Genomic DNA, 22,203 nt, shown 5'->3' with positions numbered 1-22,203 from the left:
GCGGTCAGGGAGCACCACAAAGAGACAGCGCTGAGTAAGTTATCAGTGGCAGACAGCAGAGGCAGCAGCTGCTCTGGGGAGATTCTGGGGACAGTGGGCTCTGATGTGGACTTACCACCAGCTGAGTGGAGTTAAGTCTGTATCTCCGCTGTGCAGGCCTGGGAGTTGGTTAGGCCTAGGACAGTAGAGCTGTAACCCCCTACAGTCTGGGGAACGGCACAGAGGGGAAGCATTTTCTCTTGCCACCTGGCCAGCTTCCAAAGACTGGCGGAAGGGGCAGACCTTAGCTTGGCATCGCATCACATGGGCTGAAGGCCCCTATATGCTACAGCTACCGGACCCAACCACACTCCATGTGAACTAGGCGGGAAGCGAGGCAGGGGCTGGCCATGTGGAAACTGGGCCCCCTGACTAGGTTGCACATGGAGTGAAGATAGGATCTCGCAAACCCGGCCCACGCAGCAGCATGTGGGGGCAGACCTGCCATCACAACCTTGTAGTTAAAGTACAGTCTGTGCCGCTGAGGAATCGGGGTTTCTGGGTTGGCTTCAGTTTTATACAGTATATTTTTGAAAAAATACATCAGTGACTTATAGGGCACAGTGAGCTGCCTGGGCAGAAACTTGACTCCCTAAATCTACAACTGACGGTGGAAGCCTCAGCTTATCCGGGCAGAGTCTCCTATGGGTTTGGGACCACCTAACACAACTGGGTCCTGTTCCTGACTGCAGCTGCTAAGTGTGACCACAGTACACAGAGTAAGTCTGCAAGCGTAACTGCCAATTTACAACCTGGTTAATGTAGAGTCCTGTAACTTCAGCTACTGCACCTGTCCCCGAGTTCCCACTGCCAATAACTTTCTTCAGTCTAAGGGAGTTTTCCCCTCTCTACTGCTGTGTGAAAGGTTTACACAGGCAGGGAAACTCAGCACAATTAGCTATACATAAAGTGCTGGCAAATGCAAAACCAAGAGAGATTCTCTAGTCAAGCCAAAGGAACGTCAATGGAAGCATATTCCATTGGAAGATACAGTTCTGTCAAAAATCAAAACACGTTGCAAAAATCTGCCAATCTTACCAGAATTTGACTTCAGGTGAAAACTGAAAGCAATTCCCCCAATGTCGCAACGGCATATAGAAACATGGATCGTGTATTATGTATTACAACAAGTAACAAAGTTGAAATTTACATTATAATTTATTTTCATTCTGACCAAATCTCTCAATTCTTCCCAAAACCGAACTTCCATTCTTCAGACAGCTCTGTTCTCTCGTCTTTCATTAATACTGATCAAGTGTTAGTTGCAAGCACATGCTTATCAAAAAGGCCCATGTAACTTTAAATGGGTGGCCCTTTAAAGTTTCAATATTGTCCTAAATTAGGGCAAGTCTACACCGAAACCACTGCATCAGCGGTGCTGTAGTGCTTTAATGAAGACGCTAAGCCGACAGGAGAGAGCTCGCCTGTTGGTGTAATTAATCCACCTCCAGGAGGGGCAGTAGCTATATTGGTGGGAGCAGCTCTCCTGCTGATCTAGTGCTGCATACAGCAGGGAATTACACCAGTATAACTGTCAATCGGGGATGGATTTTTTGTTATACTGATATAGGACTTTAATGTAGACGAGACAGAAAAAGCACAAAGTTGATTGTCTCACTGTCATGGAGTGTTAGGTAAATTAACACCTTGTTGATGAATGTGAAGTGACAACTGAGAGGAAGGGTAAACCCATGTCTATGCTGCAGCCCATGTGAATGTAACTTATGTTGCTCAGGGCTGTGAATAAACCGCCTCCTGAGCAACATAAGTTACAGTGACACGAGTGCTTGTGCACAGTGCTATGGAAGTGGGAGAGCTTCATCCGACCACACAGAACATAAGAGCGGCTGTACTGGGTCAGACCAAGGGTCCCTCCAGGCCAGTATCTGTCTCCTGACAGTGGCCAATGCCAGGTGCCCCAGAGGGAGTGAACCTAACAGGTGATCTCTCTCCTGCCATCCATTTCCATCCTCTGACAAACAGAGGCTAGGGACACCATTCCTCACCCATCCTGGCTAATAGCCATTTATGGACTTAACCTCCATGATTTATCCAGTTCTCTCAAACCCTGTGGTGGTTTTGCGATGCTGCCGGGAGAGCTGGCTCCTGTGGGCACAGAGGTGCTGCAGCAGCGCAGCTGTACGGGTCCAGAGGTGTCACTGCAGCGCTGAACACAGAGACCGGGCCTATGTCAGGCTCCGGCCACACTGCCCGTTTCTGTCATAGAATCATAGACGATCAGGGTTGGAAGGGACCTCAGGAGGGATCTAGTCCAACCCCCTGCTCAAAGCAGGACCAAACCCAACTAAATCCTCCCAGCCAGGGCTTTGTCAACCCTGACCTTAAACACCTCTCAGGAAGGAGATTCCACCACCTCCCTAGGGAACCCATTCCAGTGCTTCACCACCCTACTAGTGAAATAGTGTTTCCTACTATCCAACCTAAACCTCCCCCACTGCAACCTCCCCTCTGTCGCTCAGGGGCGGCAGCAGCCGCAGCTTTAGCAGCACAAGGCAGCGGTGCGGACAGAGCTTCGCGGGCGGGCGGCGCGCTGCTCCGGACCCCGAACCGCCGCCAGGCGGGGAGACACGGCCCGGCCCGGCCCCGCGGCGCCTCTCACAGCCCGAGCCGGGTGTTCGGGCCCGTCTCGCGTGCGGCCGGCGGGGGGGAGGCGGGTGACCCCGCAGGGACCCGCGCTGGGACTCGCTCCAGCGATCGGCGGAGGAGACGCTGCCCCCGGGCCGGGCCGGGCGCGGCGGGACCAGCCCCCGGGCCAGGGGCCGGGGGAGCCCGTCAAGGGGGCCTGCCCGCGGGCTCCTTGCCCTATGACCTCTGACCCCTGCCCTCTGACCCCGGCCCCGCTACTCACCGGAGCGGGCTGTTCCCCTCCATTCTCCTGCTCCCGCCGCCCGGGCTCTGCTGCTGGCGGCTCCGCTGCCCCCTCCCACCAACGCGGAGTCACGCCCCCCCGAGGGGCCCACGGGCGCCGCCATCTTGCTCAGGCCACGCCCACCTGTGGGCGGGCTCCTTGCCCTTCACTTCCGGGTTGTGCTGTAGCTGCCCCACTGGGTGCCTGAAAGACCCCGCCGCTGCCTCTGCCTGCGCGCTAGGCCATCTACCGTAAAGCCAGGTGTAGAGGCGCATTCAGAAAAGGGAAACAGCCCTGGAAGGGGGGCAAGGGTGATAACTCCCCCTCCCAGTGCGGGGCGGAGAAGTGAGTGTGTGGGGTCTCAGCCAGGGCGGGGGCATTGAGCCCATAGTGGGCCTGACTGCTTTAGGATTTCCTCCCACCAGGTTGGGGAGGGAGCATTCCTCTCCATCTCCATGCCCCCCGCACAGATAAATCACTCAGCCCAGGGAGCTCCTCAGGGGGGGGAGAAACTCGATCTGTTTGGCCAAACATCTGAGCTTTCCCTTTTTTTAAACCAAATCTCCCCCCCCCCCGCCAGGGGATCCCCGGGAAGGCAGCCGAGGGGCTCGCCCCCTACTTGGATGAAGGCTCGGGCTGGTTCACTGAAACTCTCCCTGGTTCGCCCCAATTCCAGCCTGAGACCCCGTGAGCTGGGAGTTAAATCCCAACTCGGCAACGCCAGCGGCCCCCCCCCAAACCCTGCCCCCAGCGCTCCCCTAAACCCCCAGCCCGGTCCCAAGCGCCCCCCCAAACCCTGCCCCCAGCGCTCCCCTAAACCCCCTAGCCCGGTCCCTAGCGGCCCCCCTCGCGTAATCCGGGGCCCTGCTGCCAGAGCCCCACCTGCCCCCGTGGGCCGCGACTGGCACAGACATTAGACGATTCGGGGGAACCCCCGAGCTGGGGGGGGGCGGCCACACGTACCCCCCGCGCGCGCGCGCCCTGCTCCCCGCCAGTCCCCAGCTGCCCCACGCAGGACGCCCAGCGCAGGCTGCGCTCCCGCGCAGGGCGCATGTGGCCGCCCCCAGCGCAGCGGTGACGCGCGGGGCGGGGCCAGGCCTGGCTGCGGCAGGAGGGACCGGGCCGAGCCGAGCCGGGCCGGGCCAGGCAGGATGAGCTCCCCCGCGGACACCCCGCACCAGCTGCTGGGCCGGATCCGCTGCCTGGCCGAGTGCGTGGGCTGCTTCGGCCGCGCCCGGCCCCTGCCCGCCGCGCTCTGCTACGTGCCGCGCCGGGTGTGCTACAAGCTGTGCCGGGACCCCGCCGCCGCCGCCGGCTCGGGCCGCTCCCTGCTCAGCGTCAGCGAGAGCCCGGCCCGCGGCAGCAAGAAGGTCGCCATCGAGCTGCGCAAGGGCACGTGCGTGCGGGCCACCGGCGAGGAGTATTGCAACAGCCAGGGGCTGTGGGTGAAGCTGAGCCAGGTACCGGCCGGGGCGGGACACATGGGAGCGACGGGCCCGCACGGGGAGAGACACAGAGCTGGACAGACACCGGGAGAGACAGGCGGAGACGGACACCGGGAGAGACGGGCACAGAGAGACAGACACGGGGAGAGACAGGTGGAGACAGAGATGGACAGACAGGCGGAGACGGACATAGGGAGAGACGGGCACAGATGGACAGACACGGGGAGAGACAGGCGGAGACGGACACCGGGAGAGACGGGCACAGAGAGACACAGAGCTGGACAGACACCGGGAGAGACAGGCGGAGACAGACACCGGGAGAGACGGGCACAGATGGACAGACTCGGGGAGAGACAGGCGGACACAGAGCTGGACAGACACCGGGAGAGACAGGCGGAGACGGACATAGGGAGAGACGGGCACAGATGGACAGACACGGGGAGAGACAGGCGGACACGGACATAGGGAGAGACGGGCACAGATGGACAGACTCGGGGACAGACAGGCGGACACAGAGATGGACAGAGACGGGGACAGACAGGCAGACACGGACATAGGGAGAGACGGGCACAGATGGACTGTCACGGGGAGAGACAGGCGGACACAGAGATGGGAGCAACGGGTGGACAGACACACATAGATGGGAGACGGACTGACACAGTAAGAGACAGGTGGACAAACTCACAGGCAGATGGGAGAAACAGGCGGACACAGATGGACACGGGGAGCGACGGGCGGACAGACACACAGAGATGAGAGATGGATGGACACAGTAAGAGACAGGTGGACAAACAGGGAGGCAGATGGAAGAGACGGACAGACACACGGATGGACCCGGGGAGAGACGGACAGACACGGGGACTCCCACTGGTCTGTGCAGGATCCATTCTGTGTGTCTACACTGCTCATCCCCATGGTGTCTAAGCCACTGCCAGCCCCCCCAGGCCCGGCGCTTTCGGAGCAGGAGCCGGGGCAGGCCAAGGCTGTGTCCAGGGCTCTGAATCGCTATGGTTACAATGTGGGCGCAGAGGGCCGCAGTTTCAGGCCATTGGTTGTAAGGAGTGTTGCGGGGGAGGGGCTCTGCAGTGTTTCCATTGTGGGGCAGGCAGAGGGCAGATCCCAAAGCTGGGGTCTGTGCCCCTCAGATCGGGGGCATTTGGATTTGGGCTTTGTTATTGTTCTCGCCCTGTTGTGCTACCAGCCTGCCCTGGCGCCAGCAGTGGGACTTTACTCAGACAGGGACTTCCTGGTTTGATGTGTGAGGCCAAAGTCACCGGGCTTTGGAGCTAATTAAAAGGTTGAAGGTCGGGGAACGCAGCCCTGAGACCCCCCCTTCCCATGGGCAGCAACTGCCTCAGAGCTGGGCCCAGAGCCAGACCCCGGGGCTGACGGGGTGATCCCCTGGATCCGGATTTCCTGGCCGTGCCCTGATCTGGACACCCCTAAGCTTGGACCCCTCCCCATCCCAGGCCTGTCTGCCAGCCGGGGTGAGTTTGGCCCTGTCTCCTTGGTAACCGCCTGTGACGAGGCGGTTCTGGCGGGACCCAACTGAGGTGCCAATTCAGGACCAATTGCTCAAACAGGGCAGTCACAGCCCTAGGCTGGGGTTTTTCCACCTCTAAGGCAAACCAAACCAGCCAGACAAAAAGGACTTTGGTTTCACCCCACTGGCTAGCCACAAGTCACACAAGCAATTTCCTTAGACACTCCAGTCTCCCAGTATCACCACCAGTGCACTCGTCCTGGGGATGAATGGTTATGAAAACCAACACCCCAGTAAAAGAAAAAGGTTCTCTCAATCCCAAAGGACCAAGTCCCAGACCCAGGTCAATATACACATCAGATCTTACCCACAAATCACGCTGTTGCCAATCCTTTAGAATCTGCTTTACGGCTCCAAACAGCCCTTTCTCCTTAGCTCTGGCGTCCGGGCACGCTGGCCCCTGAGCCCGAGGGAGAGTGGCACCAGCTGGCTCTTCCGGAGTAACCCCGAGTGTTACGCCCGAGGGACACGGCTGCTCCTTGCACCGGTGTTTTCGCATAGGTGGTGCTTTCCTGCCGTCCGGGCCCCCTTCACTGCAGCCCCCCGATCTTTGCTAGGAGTCGACACCTCTGACTGCCTCACTCAGCAACGGGACAGAGGGGGACGTCTGCCAGTCGGGCGGCAGTGCTCGCTGGCTCCTAGATACCCTTTCTCCAGGCAACGTTCACGCCGTGTCCTGTGTGCACAGAGCGTGTGCTGCATGCAAACAGCTCGAATCCAGGGCAGACCCCGATCATGCAGCCTTCGGCCGCCAGTTCGTGATGCCGTTTGGCTGAGGTTGATTTTCTTGGGCCTCAGCTGGGCCCTAAACGGGCAGGGAGCAGTTGCAAGGAAGAGATTCCCCTGCCTCTGTAGACCCCTCTAACTTCTGCCATCACCTGCGAATCTCCCACGGGAACACACAGGGGCCGTGGGCTACCGCCCAGTGTTACACTCAGGGGCCAGCTCTGCCGCAGACCGTGCCCATGGTACCCGCGTCCTTTGCCACGCTAGAGCAGATGAGACCTCTGGGAGAGTGTCGTCTGGGCCCGGGGGTGTGATCGCTGCTCACCGTCCCTTGGGAGGGAGGGAGGGAGGATATTTGTGAGTGTTTCTCCTAAAGGCTTTGGTGAATTCCAGGTCCAGGAGATGGTCTCGGGGTTCCTGGCACGGAGTTGCTCCACAGTTATAGTTTCCATTATATCCTAATTTTTCCCCATTCTTTAAAATGCACCAGCCTTGGCGTTCGCAGGTAGCTCTGGGGCTGAAGTGGAGCGTTTGTGCGGGAGTTGGAGGGAACCGGAGCAGGGGTTCGGGCATTAGGACGTACAGCTTTCAGACACGGCTCCACCAGGCTTCCAGCTTTTTCTTTTTATTTCCTGGCTAGCAAAAAAAGCCCGAAGGGCGCCTGGCTTGCTGGGGTTCTCAGGAGGCCCACAGCCCAGGGACAGCCCCTGTGTGCATCCAGTGTCCCCCTGCCAAGGGGCAGAGGAGACAATCACAGGGCAACTGTCTCTCCACTGAGGAGGGCCCCCCAACCACCCTCTGAGCCTGGTCAGGCTCATCAGGTAGCTGGCGGGTGCGGTGGGGACATTGGTGGGTATCCTCAGGCTTGGGGGTTGTGGTGGAGGGGAGTCCCCGAACCTTCTAAGGCCTGTGAGCAGCAGGGGGCGTGGGGCAGAACTGAGGGGATCTGTGGGGTGGGGGCACAGTTTGCCAGCCACATGGCTGCACTCAGTGCCTCCGAGGGAGCAGGGCTCTGCTAGCCGAGGGCTCTTGGCTGTAGCCCGACAGCAGACCCGGATCCAGTAGCTGGAAGCTGAAGCCAGGCGGATTCAGACCAGGAAAGGGCTCGTTTTACCGGGCGGGTGAACGGACCAAGTGGTGCGGTGGAGTCGCCATCACGGTCGGGAACAGACTGGCCCTGGCTGCCCCAGAAGGGATGGGCCGGGTGCGGGGAGCAGGGGGGGTTGTCTGGGTGACGCAGGTGATCGCACGTCCCAGTTGGCCTGGAGATCTCTGACTCGGTGGTGGGCACAGGAGCCGTAAAACCAGGACACAGGAGCCAGGGCTGCGGGCGCCGTGTGAAGCCGGGCGAAGGGCTCCTTGACGCGCCGCACTTTCTTGGCAGGAGCAGCTGGAGGAGTACAAAGGCAGCTGTGAGCTGGAGGAAGGCTGGATCCTGGTGTGCAAACATGCCGAGGGAGGGGACCGGCTGGTCCCGGTCGAGTCCACCGACAGAATCCAGAGGCAGCAGCAGCTGTTCGGGGTCGATTATAAACCCGTGATCAGGTCTGGGGACAAGGCTCTGGGGGAGTCGGGCTTGGGCCGGGCGCCGCCAGCTTGTGTCTCCGTGTGGCTGCTTGAGGAGGGCTGGGCAGTGCTGATCCTGGCTCCCCAGGGCCGCGTGTGTCCGATGCAGTGACCGCCTGAGCCTGCCACCCCCCTCCCCGTCCCCAGGAGCCCTGTGTGTGGGCAGCGCTGCCAGAGGCAGGAATCTCCGTCGCTGGCCTCGCCAGGCCAGGCCGGCCACATCGCTCCTCTCTGGGGCCAGCCACTGGAACAGGCCCCGGGGCAGGCTGCTGCTGCGCTCCGGGGTGACTTTACTGCCCAGAGGCGCTAACGGAGCCCACCGAGCCCCTGCCAGAGCTCCGGTCTTTGGGCCCCAGACCTGGGCCCAGCTCTGACCCGCTGACCCAGCCACAGGAGAAATAACGGTGGCTTTAAAAAATCAGTCAGTTTCCCCTGGGGGAGGCAGTGGGGTTAACCAGAGGCTGATCTTTGCTCTTGATCAGCAGGGGAGCTGGCTGGCTTCTCCGAGCCCCTCCCGCCCCCCCCCCCGCCCCGCCCCAGTGGTGTCCGAGCCCCTCCCGCCCCCCCCCCCCGGCTGGCAGATGGGGACAGACACACAGAGATTTGTGCCCAGAAGGTCTGTGGCAGAGCAGGGATTTGCCCCGTCCCTGTCCCGGGCTAGTGCCCCAGTGACTGGTCCGGCTTTCCTCTCCCAGCCTTCCCTTACCCGCCGCCCTTTGCCTTGTTTCAGGTGGGAGCAGGTGGTGGATCTGACGTACTCCCTGCGGCTCGGCGCCAAACCCAGAACCATGGAGCAGGACGAGGCGGCGGTGCAGAAGCTCCGGTAGCGAGACGTCCCGGGGCTGTCCTGGCTGGGTGGGGTCCCTCAGACAGTGCGCGGCAGAGCTGGGGGATGGCGTGGGCGCTGTGGGGCGCCCCGTCCAGCTCACCGGGACGCGGGGGCTCCGGTCAGTGCAACCCGTCCCTGGGCCGTTAACCCCGCATGTGCCGGCAGGTTCGTGCCCCCGACATGGAGTTACGAGTGCGACGAGGACCTGGTGCATTTCTTGTACGATCACCTGGGGAAGGAGGACGAGAACCTGGGCAGCGTGAAGCAGTATGTGGAGAGCATCGACGTCTCGTCCTACACGGTACGGCCCAGCCGCTCTGCACTGCGCAGGGACTCGGGGCGCGTTGGCCAGTGGTCTCGTCTCTCCAGGGCTGCCAGCCGGGCGGGAGACCTGCCCCCTGCCGAGGGGTGAGGATCTGGCTCCAAAGGGAGCTCCCGGAGCAGGGAGGGGGACGGCCGAGTCCCTGAGTGGGGGTGGGGAAGCGTTCAGGTCTCCTCCAGCTGCAGGGGGCCCAGAAGGGACCCCAAGACCAAAGGACTCTGCTCTGGGCTCGGCTGCTGGCCCGGTCTGAGAGTTTGGCATCAGCCCCGGGCACGGTGCCCTGGTCGACCCCCACCCAGCCCCCATGCCAGCATTGGACCCCTGTGGTGCCCAGGATCTGGGCTCCCTCCGTCTGACCCCTCCCTCACTCCCCCGCCCCCTTCCAGGAAGACTTCAACGTGTCGTGTCTGACGGACGGCAACGCGGACACCTACTGGGAGAGCGACGGCTCCCAGGGCCAGCACTGGGTGCGGCTCACCATGAAGAAAGGCACCATCGTCAGGTGAGAACCGGCCGCTTCCCTCTCCGCCGTGCGGGGGGCATGTCAGCCCAGGGGGCCCGGTTTGTGGGGTGGCCACGCTCAGGCGGGCGGCTCACCCCCGTGATCAGCATCACCCAGGTGGGACCAAGTGGCCCGTACCCCCACCCCTCCACTCTCACCGGGGCGGGAGCTGGTAGGCAAGGAGGTCCCCAGGCTGCATCCCACTGGGCTTCAGGGGGACCCCTGGTCTGTGTGAGTCTTGGGCTCCCCGGCTCTGGCTGGGCTGCGGGGGCTCGGTGCCAGGGAGCCATTGGGCTGCGGGGGCTCGGTGCCGGGGAGCCGCTGGGCTGCGGGGCTCGGTGCCGGGGAGCCGCTGGGCTACAGGGGCTCGGTGCCAGGGAGCCATTGGGCTGCGGGGCTCAGTGCCAGGGAGCCATTGGGCTGCGGGGGCTCGGTGCCGGGGAGCCGCTGGGCTGCGGGGGCTCGGTGCCGGGGAGCCGCTGGGCTGCGGGGCTCGGTGCCGGGGAGCCATTGGGCTGCGGGGCTCGGTGCCGGGGAGCCGCTGGGCTACAGGGGCTCGGTGCCAGGGAGCCATTGGGCTGCGGGGCTCGGTGCCGGGGAGCCATTGGGCTGCGGGGCTCAGTGCCAGGGAGCCGCTCGGTGCCGGGGAGCCACTGGGCTGCAGGGGCTCGGTGCCGGGGAGCCATTGGGCTGCGGGGGCTCGGTGCCGGGGTGCCACTGGGCTGTGGGGCTCAGTGCCAGGGAGCTGCTCGGTGCCGGGGAGCCGCTGGGCTGCAGGGGCTCGGTGCCGGGGAGCCGCTCGGTGCCGGGGAGCCACTGGGCTGCGGGGCTCGGTGCCGGGGAGCCGCTCGGTGCCGGGGAGCCGCTGGGCTGCGGGGCTCGGTGCCGGGGAGCCGCTGGGCTGCGGGGCTCGGTGCCGGGGAGCCGCTCGGTGCCGGGGAGCCGCTGGGCTGCGGGGCTCGGTGCCGGGGAGCCGCTCGGTGCCGGGGAGCCGCTGGGCTGCGGGGCTCGGTGCCGGGGAGCCGCTCGGTGCCGGGGAGCCACTGGGCTCGGTGCCGGGGAGCCGCTGGGCTGCGGGGCTCGGTGCCGGGGAGCCGCTGGGCTGCGGGGCTCGGTGCCGGGGAGCCGCTGGGCTGCGGGGCTCGGTGCCGGGGAGCCGCTGGGCTCGGTGCCAGGGAACCGCTGGGCTCGGTGCCGGGGAGCCGCTGGGCTGCGGGGCTCGGTGCCGGGGAGCCGCTGGGCTCGGTGCCGGGGAACCGCTGGGCTCGGTGCCGGGGAGCCGCTGGGCTCGGTGCCAGGGAGCCCAGCTGTCGCTCTGTCCCCTCCGCTCCAGGAAGCTCTTGCTGACAGTGGATGCAACGGACGAGAACTTCATGCCCAAGAGGATCGCGGTGTACGGTGGGGAGGGCGACAGTCTGAAGAAGCTGAGCGACGTGGGCATCGATGAGTGAGTGGGGCAGGGAGACAGGACGGCGGGGGGGGAGGGGGGCGCTAGTGGTCTGAGCACAGGCCCGGGGCCCCGGAATTCTACTGACAGAGACTCCAGCTGGTGCCTGGGGAAAGGAGCTTGCCGCTCTGTGCCTCAGTTTCCCCCTCTGGGCTGTGTCCATGGTGAGCATTAATGCCCGGGTGGCATTGAGACGCGTGGCACAGATCCTGGCGAGGGCTCTGCTGTCTCCGCAGGCGCCGGTTATGGGAGTGGATTAGAAATCGGCGGGTGGCTGATGAAATCCCCAGCCCGATAGCCGTGTCCTGCCTGGGGGCTCTCCTGGCCGGCTGCAGGACTGAACGCTGGGGGTCACAGCACCCTCCGCCTTAGCCTGGCCGCCCAGCCCAGCAACCGGTGACTCCAGCCCGAGGGGTTAGCAGTGGGGGTGGGGGCTGGTCATGTTGCAAATAACAAGTCCCCCACATGTTGCCGAGCTGCAGTTCCCCATGGAAGATCTGCACAAGAGCCTCGGGTCCCCCCCCCTCGGCCTGGAGCGGAGCGGTCCTGGTTAGTGGCTGTGGTGCGTGCAGGGGGTGTTCTCCGGCAGGACAGGGGGACGGGCTGGCATGGGGTAAACCGCAGGGCCATAACGCTGAGCCCAGAGCCGCAGCCTGAGCATGAGCTCAGCGATCCAGCTACTCCCCCTGCGAGGGACCAGCCGAGGGCTCCAGCTTGGGGAAATCTGCCATGGGCTGGCTGCTGCCCCCTACCCGCCTCTCGGACACACCCAGCCTTCCCTCCAGGGCCCAGCGCGGCTGCCCGTCGGTGCCCACGTGTGGACTCCCCACCCATCCCTGAGAGGTTGGACGGTAGCGCTGTGCTCTCCGGGGGATCTCTGGGCACTTTGCAGACCCAGTGGTGCTAACGTCTTGGCTCCATGGAACCAAGGCACAGGGAGGCTGAGTGACGTGACCAGGGTCATATGGTCAGTCAGTTGCGGGGCTGGGAGACAAACCTCCAGGTTCTAGCTCCCCTCACCTCTTCTCACTAGGCAGCGCCCCCTCCCCGGCCCCGGGTGAATGGACGCTGGCTGGGGGGGACGGGCGGTTCTGAACCCCCCTCTGCACTGTCGTTCCAGGAGCTACATCGGGGACGTGTGTGTGCTTGAAGACATGACAACGCACCTGCCCATCATCGAGATCCGCATCGTGGAGTGCAGAGGTGGGTGGGGATAAAAGCCTGCACGACAGGGGCGGGCTGCGCTTCCGAGGAGCCTCCCGCTCCCCCATTGAGGGCCCCGCCCTCTCCTGTTGGTCCTGTCTCTGGTTCTAAACCTGCCCCATGCTGGATGCAGTCTCCTGGGTCCCTTTGATGGGGAAATAGCCTCCCAGAGGATGGGGGGTGGGCGCCCCCAGGGTCTGTCCATCTCTGGTGGCTGCGGCTCCATCACCCCCACGCCGGGCGTTACCGGATCGCGCTGGCTGCGGCCAGGGCGCTCCTGGCCCCACCGGTTCAGCCAGGCTCTTTCTCAGCAGATGAGGGGATCGACGTCCGCCTCCGAGGGATCAAGATCAAGTCGTCCCGGCAGCGGGAGCTGGGGCTGAGCGCGGACGTGTTCCAGCAGGCCAGCCTGGTGCGCTACCCCCGCCTGGAAGGGACGGACCCCGACCTGCTGTACCGGCGGGCCATGGTCATTCAGAGGTACTGCCCGGGGACACCAGCAGGGGGCGCTGAGCAGAACGCACCTGCAGGGCTCGCTTGCTTGGCCAGTGAGGACGCAGCCCCGAGCCCGGGGGCAGAAGGCGGGTGACGCACTGCTCTGCCTGGCGCCGCTCGCAGCAGGCCGGGACAGGGAGCCCGTATCCAGGGGGATCTGGGGAGGCAGAATGGGGTCTGGTCCGGACACCGGGGGTCACTCCCCTTCTCCTGTGAGCAGGGCCGGCTCCAGGCCCCAGCTTAGCAAGCAGGTGCTTGGGGCGGCCACGCCGGAGGGGTGGCAATTTGGCGAAGGGCCTCCCGCTGAATTGCCGCAGGTGGCGATCGCGGCTGGGTTTTTGGGTTTTTTGGCTGCTTGGGGCGGCAAAACCCCTGGATCCGGCCCTGCCTGCGAGATCTCACAGCTTCCTTCTCATCACGTGTGGTCAGGGCCCTGACCTGCTGCTCTTCATCCAAACGATGCTGCTTCCAGTAGCACAGCGCCCCCTACTGAGCCCACTCCCCGCTGCCTGCAGCACAGCGCCCCCTAGTGCCAGCCATAGTGGGGCGTCGGGGTCAGCCCAGCAACCAGGGGACCAGACCCTGGAGCGCTGCCGAGCCCCCTTGGTGCCGTGTCCCGGGACGTTGTGCCAGGAGCAGCCCCTGGCTTTGCGGTGGCCTGGCTGGGGCCGATTCGCGTGGCCCAGGCCTTGCCCTGTGTCTCGAGCGGCCCCCGTTGCTCTCCTAGGTTTATCAAGCTCCTGGACAGCGTCCTGCACCACCTCGTCCCGGCCTGGGACCACACGGTCGGCACCTTCAGCTGGCTCAAGGTGAGCGGCAGCGGGGGCTCCCCTCTCTCCTGGCGCAGCCCCTCTGCCAAGGACTCCAGACTGCCCCAGGGCCCAGGAGGGGGCGGAGAGGTGGGAATGTCGGGGGCGCTGCAGGGAGCCGAGGCCCGGTCGGGGAGAAGGGCTGAGCAGGCTGAACCGGCCGTGCTGCGGGCAGGCCAGGGGCCAGATGTGCCTTCGGGGGGGCGCATATAGCCGGATGAGATGGGGGGCCCTGGGAGGGGGCAGGGCAGCGGTCTCTCTAACCCCGGCCCCGCCTCGCCCGTGCCAGCACATCAAGCAGTTCCTGCCGCTCTCCAAGCGGCGCAAGGCGCTGATCGCCCAGTGTCTCAAGGACTCGGAGACCAGCAAGCCCAACTTCATGCCGCGGCTCTACATCAACCGGCGCCTGGCCATGGAGCACCGCGACAACCCCGCCCTGGACCCCGGCTGCAAGAACGCCGTCTTCACCCAGGTACCGTGCCGCTGGCCCTGCGCACCCAGCATGGCGCAGGCGCGCCCGACGGAGTCACGGTGTGGAGAGGGCAGGGTCACTGGGGAGAGGGGCCCGGCGCAGGGGCAGCATGGTGGGTGGAGGAGACACAGGACGGGGATGGGGAGGAACCATGGGAGTGGGAGGGGCTAAGGGCACATGGGGAATGGGCTGGGGCTTGGCCTTGGAGTGCTAAGGGGCAGGCAGAGAGACGCTGCTGTCTGTCTGTCCCTCTGGCGCGAGCGGGATCTGTCCCTCTGGCTGCGGTTCCCTTTGCTGCAACTGCCTGGCTTTCTGGCCGCTGTCGCCTTTCACGCCGATGGCTGCTCAGCTCCCAGCGGGGCACAACGTGCCCCTCGGAGCCTCCTGCCTCCCCCTCGGCCCGCCCTGCTGCTGGAGGGAAGAAGGGACCCGGTGGGTCAGGCACTAGCCTGGGATATGGGAGATCTGGGGTCGGTTCCCTGCTCTGCCACTGACTCCCTGCATGACCATGGGCAGGTCACTTAGCCTCCCCGGGTCCCCATCACTGCCCTGCCTCCTGGGTACCAGTGCCGGGGCCCTGCGGCTTCCTGCGGGAGCTCCATGGCTGGCCGGCGGCTGAGTCTCATTCGTGTCTGTCTGCTCTAGGTGCACGAGGGCCTTAAACCTTCCGACAAGTACGAGAAGCCCCTGGATTACAGGTATGGGGGCCCTGCCGGGGCTGAGGGGGGCCGTGGCTGCATGCTCCCGGGGGGAGGAGATGTGAGCCCCATTCGTAGGGGAAGGGCCACTGGGCCCTGTGTCATCGGAGAGGCCGAGGAGCCAACGGCCTCCCGAGGGGTCCCTCTGAGGCGGGGCACAGGGCACCCATCCTGGGGGCTGCCATGGCCCAGAGGGGCCCGGCTGGCCCCTCTTGTGAGCTCCGAATTCCCAGGAGTGACCTGCTGTCTGAGCTGCCGCCTTGGCTCCCCGCAGGTGGCCGCTGCGCTACGACCAGTGGTGGGAGTGTAAGTTCATCGCCGAGGGCATCATCGATCAAGGTACGTCCCTGGGCCCGGGCCCCTCCCCGCCAGGCACTCTGGGGCGGGGCAGCTGGGGAGGGCGGCACGGTCCCGTTACCCTGCAGCCTTCGGCCCTGGCTCCGGCCTCGCGGCAGCTCAGCCGGGCTCTCGTCGGGACCAGGGCACCTGTCGTGTGTGCAGTGTGTGGGGGGGGTGTTTACAAGCTGCCCCCACTCAGTGCTTCCCTCTGGGCCCTCCCCCAGGATCAGGATGGGGCAGGGCAAGCGGCCGGGGCTGGGGGTCGCTTCTCGTAGGGTGCTTTAAAGGCAGTGGGCAGAGCCGCGGGGGCCGCTCGGCAGGGGCGGGGGAGGCGCAGCCGGCTGTCAGCCAGCGGCCGGGGCTCAGGGCTCGTGGCGCTAACGGGGGGCGGTGTCTCCGGGCTGCAGGAGGCGGGTTCCGGGACAGCCTGGCGGACATGTCTGAGGAGCTGTGTCCTAGCTCGGCAGAGAGCCCCGTGCCGCTGCCTTTCTTCGTCCGCACGTCCAACCAGGTACCGAGGGGCTGGGGGCCGGGCCCGTCCTGCCCCATGCTGGCAGCGGGAGTCCCCCCGAGTCCTGTCGCGGGGAGGGAGGGAGGGATGGGCAGCATTGCTCCTGGCTGGGGGGAGCAGGAGCCCGCGCCCATCGGGCAGGCCCTGGCGGTTGGGAGAAGCGCCCTCCCTTTTGGGCACGTGGCTGGGGTGCTCGTCCGTCACTAGGAATTTTGCTGGGGTCCTTAACGCAGTGTTACGGGGTATGTCCCCCACCGGCCTGGGCACTGTGCCCTCTTCCTTCCTGGGCTGCCCATCTGGCCACGGCTGAGCCCCCAAACTGCCCTTCCCATGTGGGTGCCACTGCCGGGCTTCCCACCTCCACCGGGGTCCATGGAGTCTGCTGGGGGAGGGGCAGCGTGGACAGTGATGGGATCTCGGAGGAGCCCCCTCTGCAGCCTGTCAGCCCTGGTCCTTCCGGCAGCCAGCAGGGGGTGCTGGGGAGCGTGTTGTGCCCCCGCTGTGCCCTGGCTCGGGGTGCTGGGCCGTCCCCTGCTCCTGGCACCGCAGGACTGGCAGGGAGCCCTGAGCGCGTCTCCATTGCAGGGTAACGGCACTGGGGAGGCCAGGGACATGTACGTCCCGAACCCGGCCTGCAAGGAGTTTGCCAAGTACGAGTGGATCGGTCAGATCATGGGCGCGGCTCTGAGAGGCAAGGAGTTCCTGGTGAGTCCTGCCCCCTCTCGGCGTGGTGCCTGGGACCTGCTCCCCCAAACCCCTGCCCCTTGGCCTGAGCCAAGCAGAGCCCGGGGGTCCCCAGGCTGTAGAGGGGCCCTGGCAAAGCCCTGATCCCCCCCGTGCAGTCTGCGTCCCCAGCACACCTGGGGCAGGGGGACCCTGCTAGAGAAGCCGGGAGCTTGGGAGAACCAAGGCATTTCAGTGACACTTCAGCAGTAAATAGAAACCGGTGCAGCGTTCGCAGGCTCCTCCCCTGCTCGGCTCTGCCCTGGCATTCGTGGGGCTATTGCTCAAAGCCTGGGAGCAGCAGCCCCGAGCCCTCGGTAGGTCCATGTGTCCCTCCGTCCAAGGGGGCCCTAAAATCTCCCCCCTTGGGCAAGTGTCATGGGGGGCGGGACTAGCTGGGAGGTGTCGCTGATGGTTGGCCGGCGCTGCTGCCACGTCTGCCTTTCTGGGGCGCCGGGGTGCAGCTGGTGAGGTGTCCCTGCGCCCGCGATCCCAGCCACGCGTCTCTTCCCCGCTGCAGGTCCTGGCTCTGCCTGGCTTCGTGTGGAAACAGCTGACCGGGGAGGAGGTCAGCTGGAGCAAGGACTTCCCGGCCGTGGACTCCGTGCTGGTGAGCAGAAGGCGGGGCGGGGGAGGGGACATGCCGGACAGCTCGGGCACAGTGCAGGCGGCACTCGGTGACTGGGGGCTGGTTGTGTTTGGCCGTCCTGTGGTGGGGCTAAAGAAACAGGAGCTCAGATCCCCCCCAGGCTCTGTAGTGCAGCTCCAACCCCTTCATCTCAATACACAGATGCAGCCGTGGAGACTGCCAGTCCCAGCATGCAGTGCTCCGGCTTGGCACAAGTGGCTGGTTCAGCCTATGGAGACTGCCGGTCCCAGCATGCAGTGCTCCGGCTTGGCACAAGTGGCCGGTTCAGCCTATGGACACTGCCGGTCCCAGCATGCAGTGCTCCGGCTTGGCACAAGTGGCCGGTTCAGCCTATGGACACTGCATGTCCCAGCATGCAGTGCTCCGGCTTGGCACAAGTGGCCGGTTCAGCCTATGGACACTGCCGGTCCCAGCATGCAGTGCTCCGGCTTGGCACAAGTGGCCGGTTCAGCCTATGGACACTGCCGGTCCCAGCGTGCAGTGTTCCGGCTTGGCACAAGTGGCCGGTTCAGCCTATGGACACTGCCGGTCCCAGCGTGCAGTGCTCCGGCTTGGCACAAGTGGCCGGTACAGCCTATGGACACTGCCGGTCCCAGCGTGCAGTGCTCCGGCTTGGCACAAGTGGCCGGTACAGCCTATGGACACTGCCGGTCCCAGCGTGCAGTGCTCCGGCTTGGCACAAGTGGCCGGTACAGCCTATGGACACTGCCGGTCCCAGCGTGCAGTGCTCCGGCTTGGCACAAGTGGCCGGTACAGCCTATGGACACTGCCGGTCCCAGCGTGCAGTGCTCCGGCTTGGCACAAGTGGCCGGTACAGCCTATGGACACTGCCGGTCCCAGCGTGCAGTGCTCCGGCTTGGCACAAGTGGCCGGTACAGCCTGTGGACACTGCCGGTCCCAGCGTGCAGTGCTCCGGCTTGGCACAAGTGGCCGGTTCAGCCTATGGACACTGCCGGTCCCAGCGTGCAGTGCTCCGGCTTGGCACAAGTGGCCGGTACAGCCTGTGGACACTGCCGGTCCCAGCGTGCAGTGCTCCGGCTTGGCACAAGTGGCCGGTTCAGCCTATGGACACTGCCGGTCCCAGCGTGCAGTGCTCCGGCTTGGCACAAGTGGCCGGTACAGCCTGTGGACACTGCCGGTCCCAGCATGCAGTGCTCCGGCTTGGCACAGGTGGCCGGTACAGCCTGTGGACACTGCCGGTCCCAGCATGCAATACTCCGGCTTGGCACAGGTGGCCGGTTCAGCCTATGGACACTGCCGGTCCCAGCATGCAATACTCCGGCTTGGCACAGGTGGCCGGTTCAGCCTATGGACACTGCCGGTCCCAGCATGCAGTGCTCCAGCTTGGCACAGGTGGCCGGTTCAGCCTATGGACACTGCCGGTCCCAGCATGCAGTGCTCCGGCTTGGGCCAAAGGGACTGTGCAGCCCATGGAGATGACCAGTCCCGGCATGCTGAGCTCTCCCGTGCTGCAGGCACTTGGGCCCTGCTTCGGCCCTCCCGGCATAGCCCCTGGGGGGCAGGGTGGGGCTGCCCGGGAGGTCCGTGGCATCTCTCTCCAGCGAGTGCTCTCGCCCGGCCACCCAGGTGAAGCTCCTGGAGGTGATGGAGGTGATGGACAAGGAGACCTTCGAGTTCAAGTTTGGGCAGGAGCTGACCTACACCACGGTGCTCAGCGACCAGCAAATGGTGGAGCTGATCCCAAACGGCGGCAGAACCGTGGTGCGCTACGAGGACCGCAAGGAATTCATCCGCCTGGTGCAGAAGGCCAGGCTGGAGGAGAGCAAGGAGCAGGTAAGGCGGGCTGGGGTCGCAGTGGGACTCGGCCCCCAGAGCATGTTCCTTCCTGTCCCTTGCCTCCTAGAGGTGACTTGTGCCCTGAAGCATGGGGGTTCTGTCCGTGAATGTGTATCCCCAAAATCATCGCGGGCTGGTCTCACTGGCTGTGCTAAGAGCCAGCCCTTTGTGGAGTCCTGCTGAGCGCCTGGCCCTCCTGTGTCTGCGACAGGCGAGTCCCTTAGTCTCCCAGGGCTCCATTCCCTTCTCCCGGCGCGGCCAGAGCGCTTGCTGCACCGTCTCGTCGCTGGGACTCAGCGCTCCCCGCCTTGGCTCTAACCTCATCCACTCTGCAGATCGCTGCCATGCAGGCCGGCTTGCTCAAGGTGGTCCCCCAGGCTGTCCTCGACCTGCTCACCTGGCAGGAGCTGGAGAAGAAGGTGTGCGGGGACCCCGAGGTGACGGTGGATGCCCTGAAGAAGCTCAGTAAGTGCAGGGGCTGCTGGGAAACCGTCTGCAGGACCCAGGCGCTGGCTGTGACCTGGCACCCACCACGTGCCCTGGTGTCTGAGCCCCAGTGCGGTTTGTAAATGCACAGCCCCGTGCGCCCCGGATCTGCGCGCTCATGTGGTGGGGACACGGGGGGGGCTCGCCCCCGGGGGCAGTTGCAGTGTCCCGGCAGGGGGCAGCCCTGATCTGGCAGGAGCTGGCCGCTGTGTTTCTAACCAGTTCTGTCTGTGCCTCCCCCAGCTCGGTTTGAGGATTTACTGCCGTCGGACACCAGGGTCCAGTACTTCTGGGAGGCACTCGGCAACTTCACCAACGGTGAGCAGCCGGCGCGGCCCAGCCCTGACTCCTGCCGGATCCCAGAGGCTCCGGGTCTCCCACCTGCCCGTACGATTCACTCGGCCTTCCCCAAGCAGGGCCCTCAGTCCGGGGCCCGTCTCTCAGCCGCCGGCAGCAATTCCCAGCTCCCCGTTGGAGCCGGGGGACTCCCTGCCTGCCGGGGGCACGAAGCTGAGTCCCCAGCTGGGCATGGGGCATGGGGCTCGGGCACCTAGGCTCGCCCGGCGGGCTCCCTCCCAGGCTGGGAGCGGCTGACAGCTGGTCTCTCCCCACAGAGGATCGCAGCCGTTTCCTGAGGTTTGTCAGTGGCCGGAGCCGCCTCCCAGCTCGGATCTGCATCTACCCGGACAAGCTGGGGTGAGTGTCCCCAGGGAAGGCCCTGCCGGGGTGCTGGCGTCACTGTCCCAGGGGCTCTCCCCCCGGTCAGGTCTGACCTGCTTGTCCTCTCTTCTCCAGCTCTGAGACGACGGACGCGCTGCCCGAATCCTCCACCTGCTCCAGCTCCCTCTACCTCCCCAACTATGCCACGTGAGTCGCACCACAAAGAGCCGCTTTGCCCGGCTGCCCCCGTGTTTCGGCGCCCTGGCCCCGGGGCGGGGAGGTGTCGTGTCAGCTGGTCCCGGGGCTGACGCGTGAGCCTGGGCGTGTCACAAGCTGGGTTCCATCCCCGGCTCTGCCGCTTGCTGGTGGGGCCCCGCCCCCTCTGTGCCTCAGTTTCCCCAGGAGTCCCGTGAGGCTGAGGAGGCTACCCTCCTGTGGGGAGATCCTGAGCCTTAAGCTATGGCTTGGGCAGTGCCTAGCTGGCCCCGGCATCCCGCAGGGCAGTGACAGCGGCTCTTCTTTTCCAGCGCCAAGGTGTGTGAGGAGAAGCTGCGGTACGCAGCCTACAACTGCGTGGCCATTGACACGGACATGAGCCCATGGGAGGAGTGACGCCGCCGTGGGGCCATGCTGGCCCCTTGCCCCTCCCCCTCCCCTTCCCCCTCCCCCAGTCACACCTGGCCCCCTTCCCTCGCCCCCGAAAAACCTGTGTATTCAATAAACACCCAGGTCTCGGCCTGGCTCCCCGGGGCGCGGGCCAGAACCAGCGGGGGTCTCCGGGTCCTTGGCTTTCAAAGCGGCAGAGACAGACCTGAGCTGGAGCCCGACCGAATGCAGGAATGGAGCCTGTCCCGGCTAACAGCGACTAGCTGGGAGCCCCTGGGCATGTGCTGCAAGCTTAGACCTTTCGCTCACAAGGCCAGTTGCTCCACCCACCCCTGCAATGCAGCCACCTCTGGGGTGGAGCCTGGCAGCTCTGTCGCAGCCGCCCAGCACCACCGCTGCCTGGTTTAGGACAGGAAGTGAAGGAGTGTCTGCCGCAGAACCAAAACAACAGGAGGATCCAGGCAGGCTCCAAGTGCCAAGATCCAATCATCCACCCCCCGCACGCACCCCACCCGGCTCAGCGAGAACAGCGGGTGATTGGAGCCAGCGGCTCTTCCCAGATGGGCTGCCCTGGAATCTGCGCAGCCCGTTTGTTTCCCAGGCTCCATCCTGCCGCAGCTCATGGTGGGGTGAGGATCGCCCCCCAGGGCCACTGGCCCTGGCCCCCAGCTCAGCTGCACCTCACAGCAGGGAGTCATGGGGTGCAGTTCCCATGGAGGGTGGCTCTCTCCTCACCCTCCTCCTCCTCCATGGGGCCCCCAGGCCTCCTAACCCCCCGTCCCACCCCCTCCCCAGTTTAACAACCTGCCAGTCCTGAAGTGCACCCTGTGGCCACCAGGTGTCACTTTAGGCACATGCCGAAGTCCCGGGGGGGCGGGGGGGTGTCAGATCCACTCCCTGGCCGGGAAGCAGTGACCAGGCCTGAGCTGCAGGCGAGGCCTCTGTGGGACTGTCTCGGAAGGTGTCCTCCCCCCTCTGCCCGGGGGGGCCACTGTGCCATCGGCTGCTCCCCCCCTCCTCCGGGGAGTGCGAGTCCTGGAGCCCCTCGAGCCAGCACCACCCTGGGGCCCCCGTCCCTCGTGCTCTGCTGCGTCTTTCCTTGGCTCTGCCCTGGTTTCCTCTTCTAATGGGGCTGGTGCCGGGGAGCTGGGTCCAGGCCTGTGTGGGGCACTCGGCGCTCTTGAGGCTGGGGTGGCACAGGGTACCCCACCCACTGCCAGGCCACCTCGGGGTGCTGTCTCCATGCCCCCAGCACTGGGCATGGCTGGCCCGGAGGAGCATGGCACATCCCAGGTGCCCTGCGAGTGCCCACCCCCTCGCTCGCCCCAGGGCGCAGCCTCCTCGCAGTCCTGGCCTGGCAGACCCTCGCTGTGCCTGGAAGGGGCCCATGGGACCGCGGCCTGGGGAGCTGCCCTCACCCCCTGGGGAAGAAGGGGCAGGCGCTGCTGGATCTTTAACAAGGAAATC

General features: G+C 65.0%; 2 protein-coding genes across 5 annotated transcripts in view; one reads left to right on the top strand and one right to left on the bottom strand.

Annotated features, from left to right (window-relative positions):
• Positions 1 to 3,913, bottom strand: part of UROD (uroporphyrinogen decarboxylase) — a 13,474-nt gene extending 9,561 nt beyond the window's left edge. The window contains exon 1 of one of the 3 annotated variants that reach the window (XM_045027265.1): positions 3,791 to 3,913. In XM_045027265.1, the coding sequence (XP_044883200.1) occupies positions 3,791 to 3,822 (32 nt within the window). In that variant the 5' untranslated portion in view covers positions 3,823 to 3,913. Of the gene's footprint in view, positions 1 to 115; positions 546 to 2,908; positions 3,079 to 3,790 lie in introns of those variants that run through there. The other 2 variants (XM_045027266.1, XM_045027264.1) reach the window with 2 other exon arrangements.
• HECTD3 (HECT domain E3 ubiquitin protein ligase 3) lies at positions 3,116 to 22,203 on the top strand. 2 transcript variants are annotated; one of them, XM_045027263.1, is made up of 21 exons: positions 3,116 to 3,253; positions 8,007 to 8,167; positions 8,919 to 9,011; positions 9,183 to 9,318; positions 9,726 to 9,841; positions 11,175 to 11,288; positions 12,409 to 12,491; positions 12,806 to 12,971; positions 13,714 to 13,795; positions 14,085 to 14,267; positions 14,913 to 14,965; positions 15,240 to 15,304; positions 15,712 to 15,815; positions 16,401 to 16,520; positions 17,059 to 17,148; positions 18,775 to 18,981; positions 19,320 to 19,449; positions 19,714 to 19,788; positions 20,085 to 20,166; positions 20,266 to 20,337; positions 20,658 to 22,202. In XM_045027263.1, the coding sequence occupies exons 3-21, from the start codon at positions 8,977 to 8,979 to the stop codon at positions 20,740 to 20,742; spliced, it is 1,998 nt and encodes a 665-aa protein (XP_044883198.1). In that variant the 5' UTR covers positions 3,116 to 3,253; positions 8,007 to 8,167; positions 8,919 to 8,976; the 3' UTR covers positions 20,743 to 22,202. The 2 variants fall into 2 exon arrangements, with proteins under 2 accessions (XP_044883198.1, XP_044883197.1); XM_045027262.1 differs by lacking the exon at positions 3,116 to 3,253 and adding an exon at positions 3,989 to 4,368 and having other exon boundaries at positions 20,658 to 22,203.

This window comes from Mauremys mutica, chromosome 8 (genome assembly GCF_020497125.1).
Source record: "Mauremys mutica isolate MM-2020 ecotype Southern chromosome 8, ASM2049712v1, whole genome shotgun sequence".
In the NCBI taxonomy this organism is placed as follows: domain Eukaryota; kingdom Metazoa; phylum Chordata; order Testudines; family Geoemydidae; genus Mauremys; species Mauremys mutica.
Note: the sequence above shows the minus strand (reverse complement) of the source record. Positions and strands in the feature narration are given on the sequence as shown.

Coding starts and splice junctions, on each gene's coding strand:
- HECTD3 (XM_045027262.1), top strand. CDS start 4,060: ATGAGCTCCCCCGCGGACACCCCGCACCAGCTGCTGGGCCGGATCCGC. Junction 19,450..19,713: donor GGATGCCCTGAAGAAGCTCA/GTAAGTGCAGGG, acceptor TGCCTCCCCCAG/CTCGGTTTGAGGATTTACTG. Junction 20,338..20,657: donor TACCTCCCCAACTATGCCAC/GTGAGTCGCACC, acceptor CTTCTTTTCCAG/CGCCAAGGTGTGTGAGGAGA.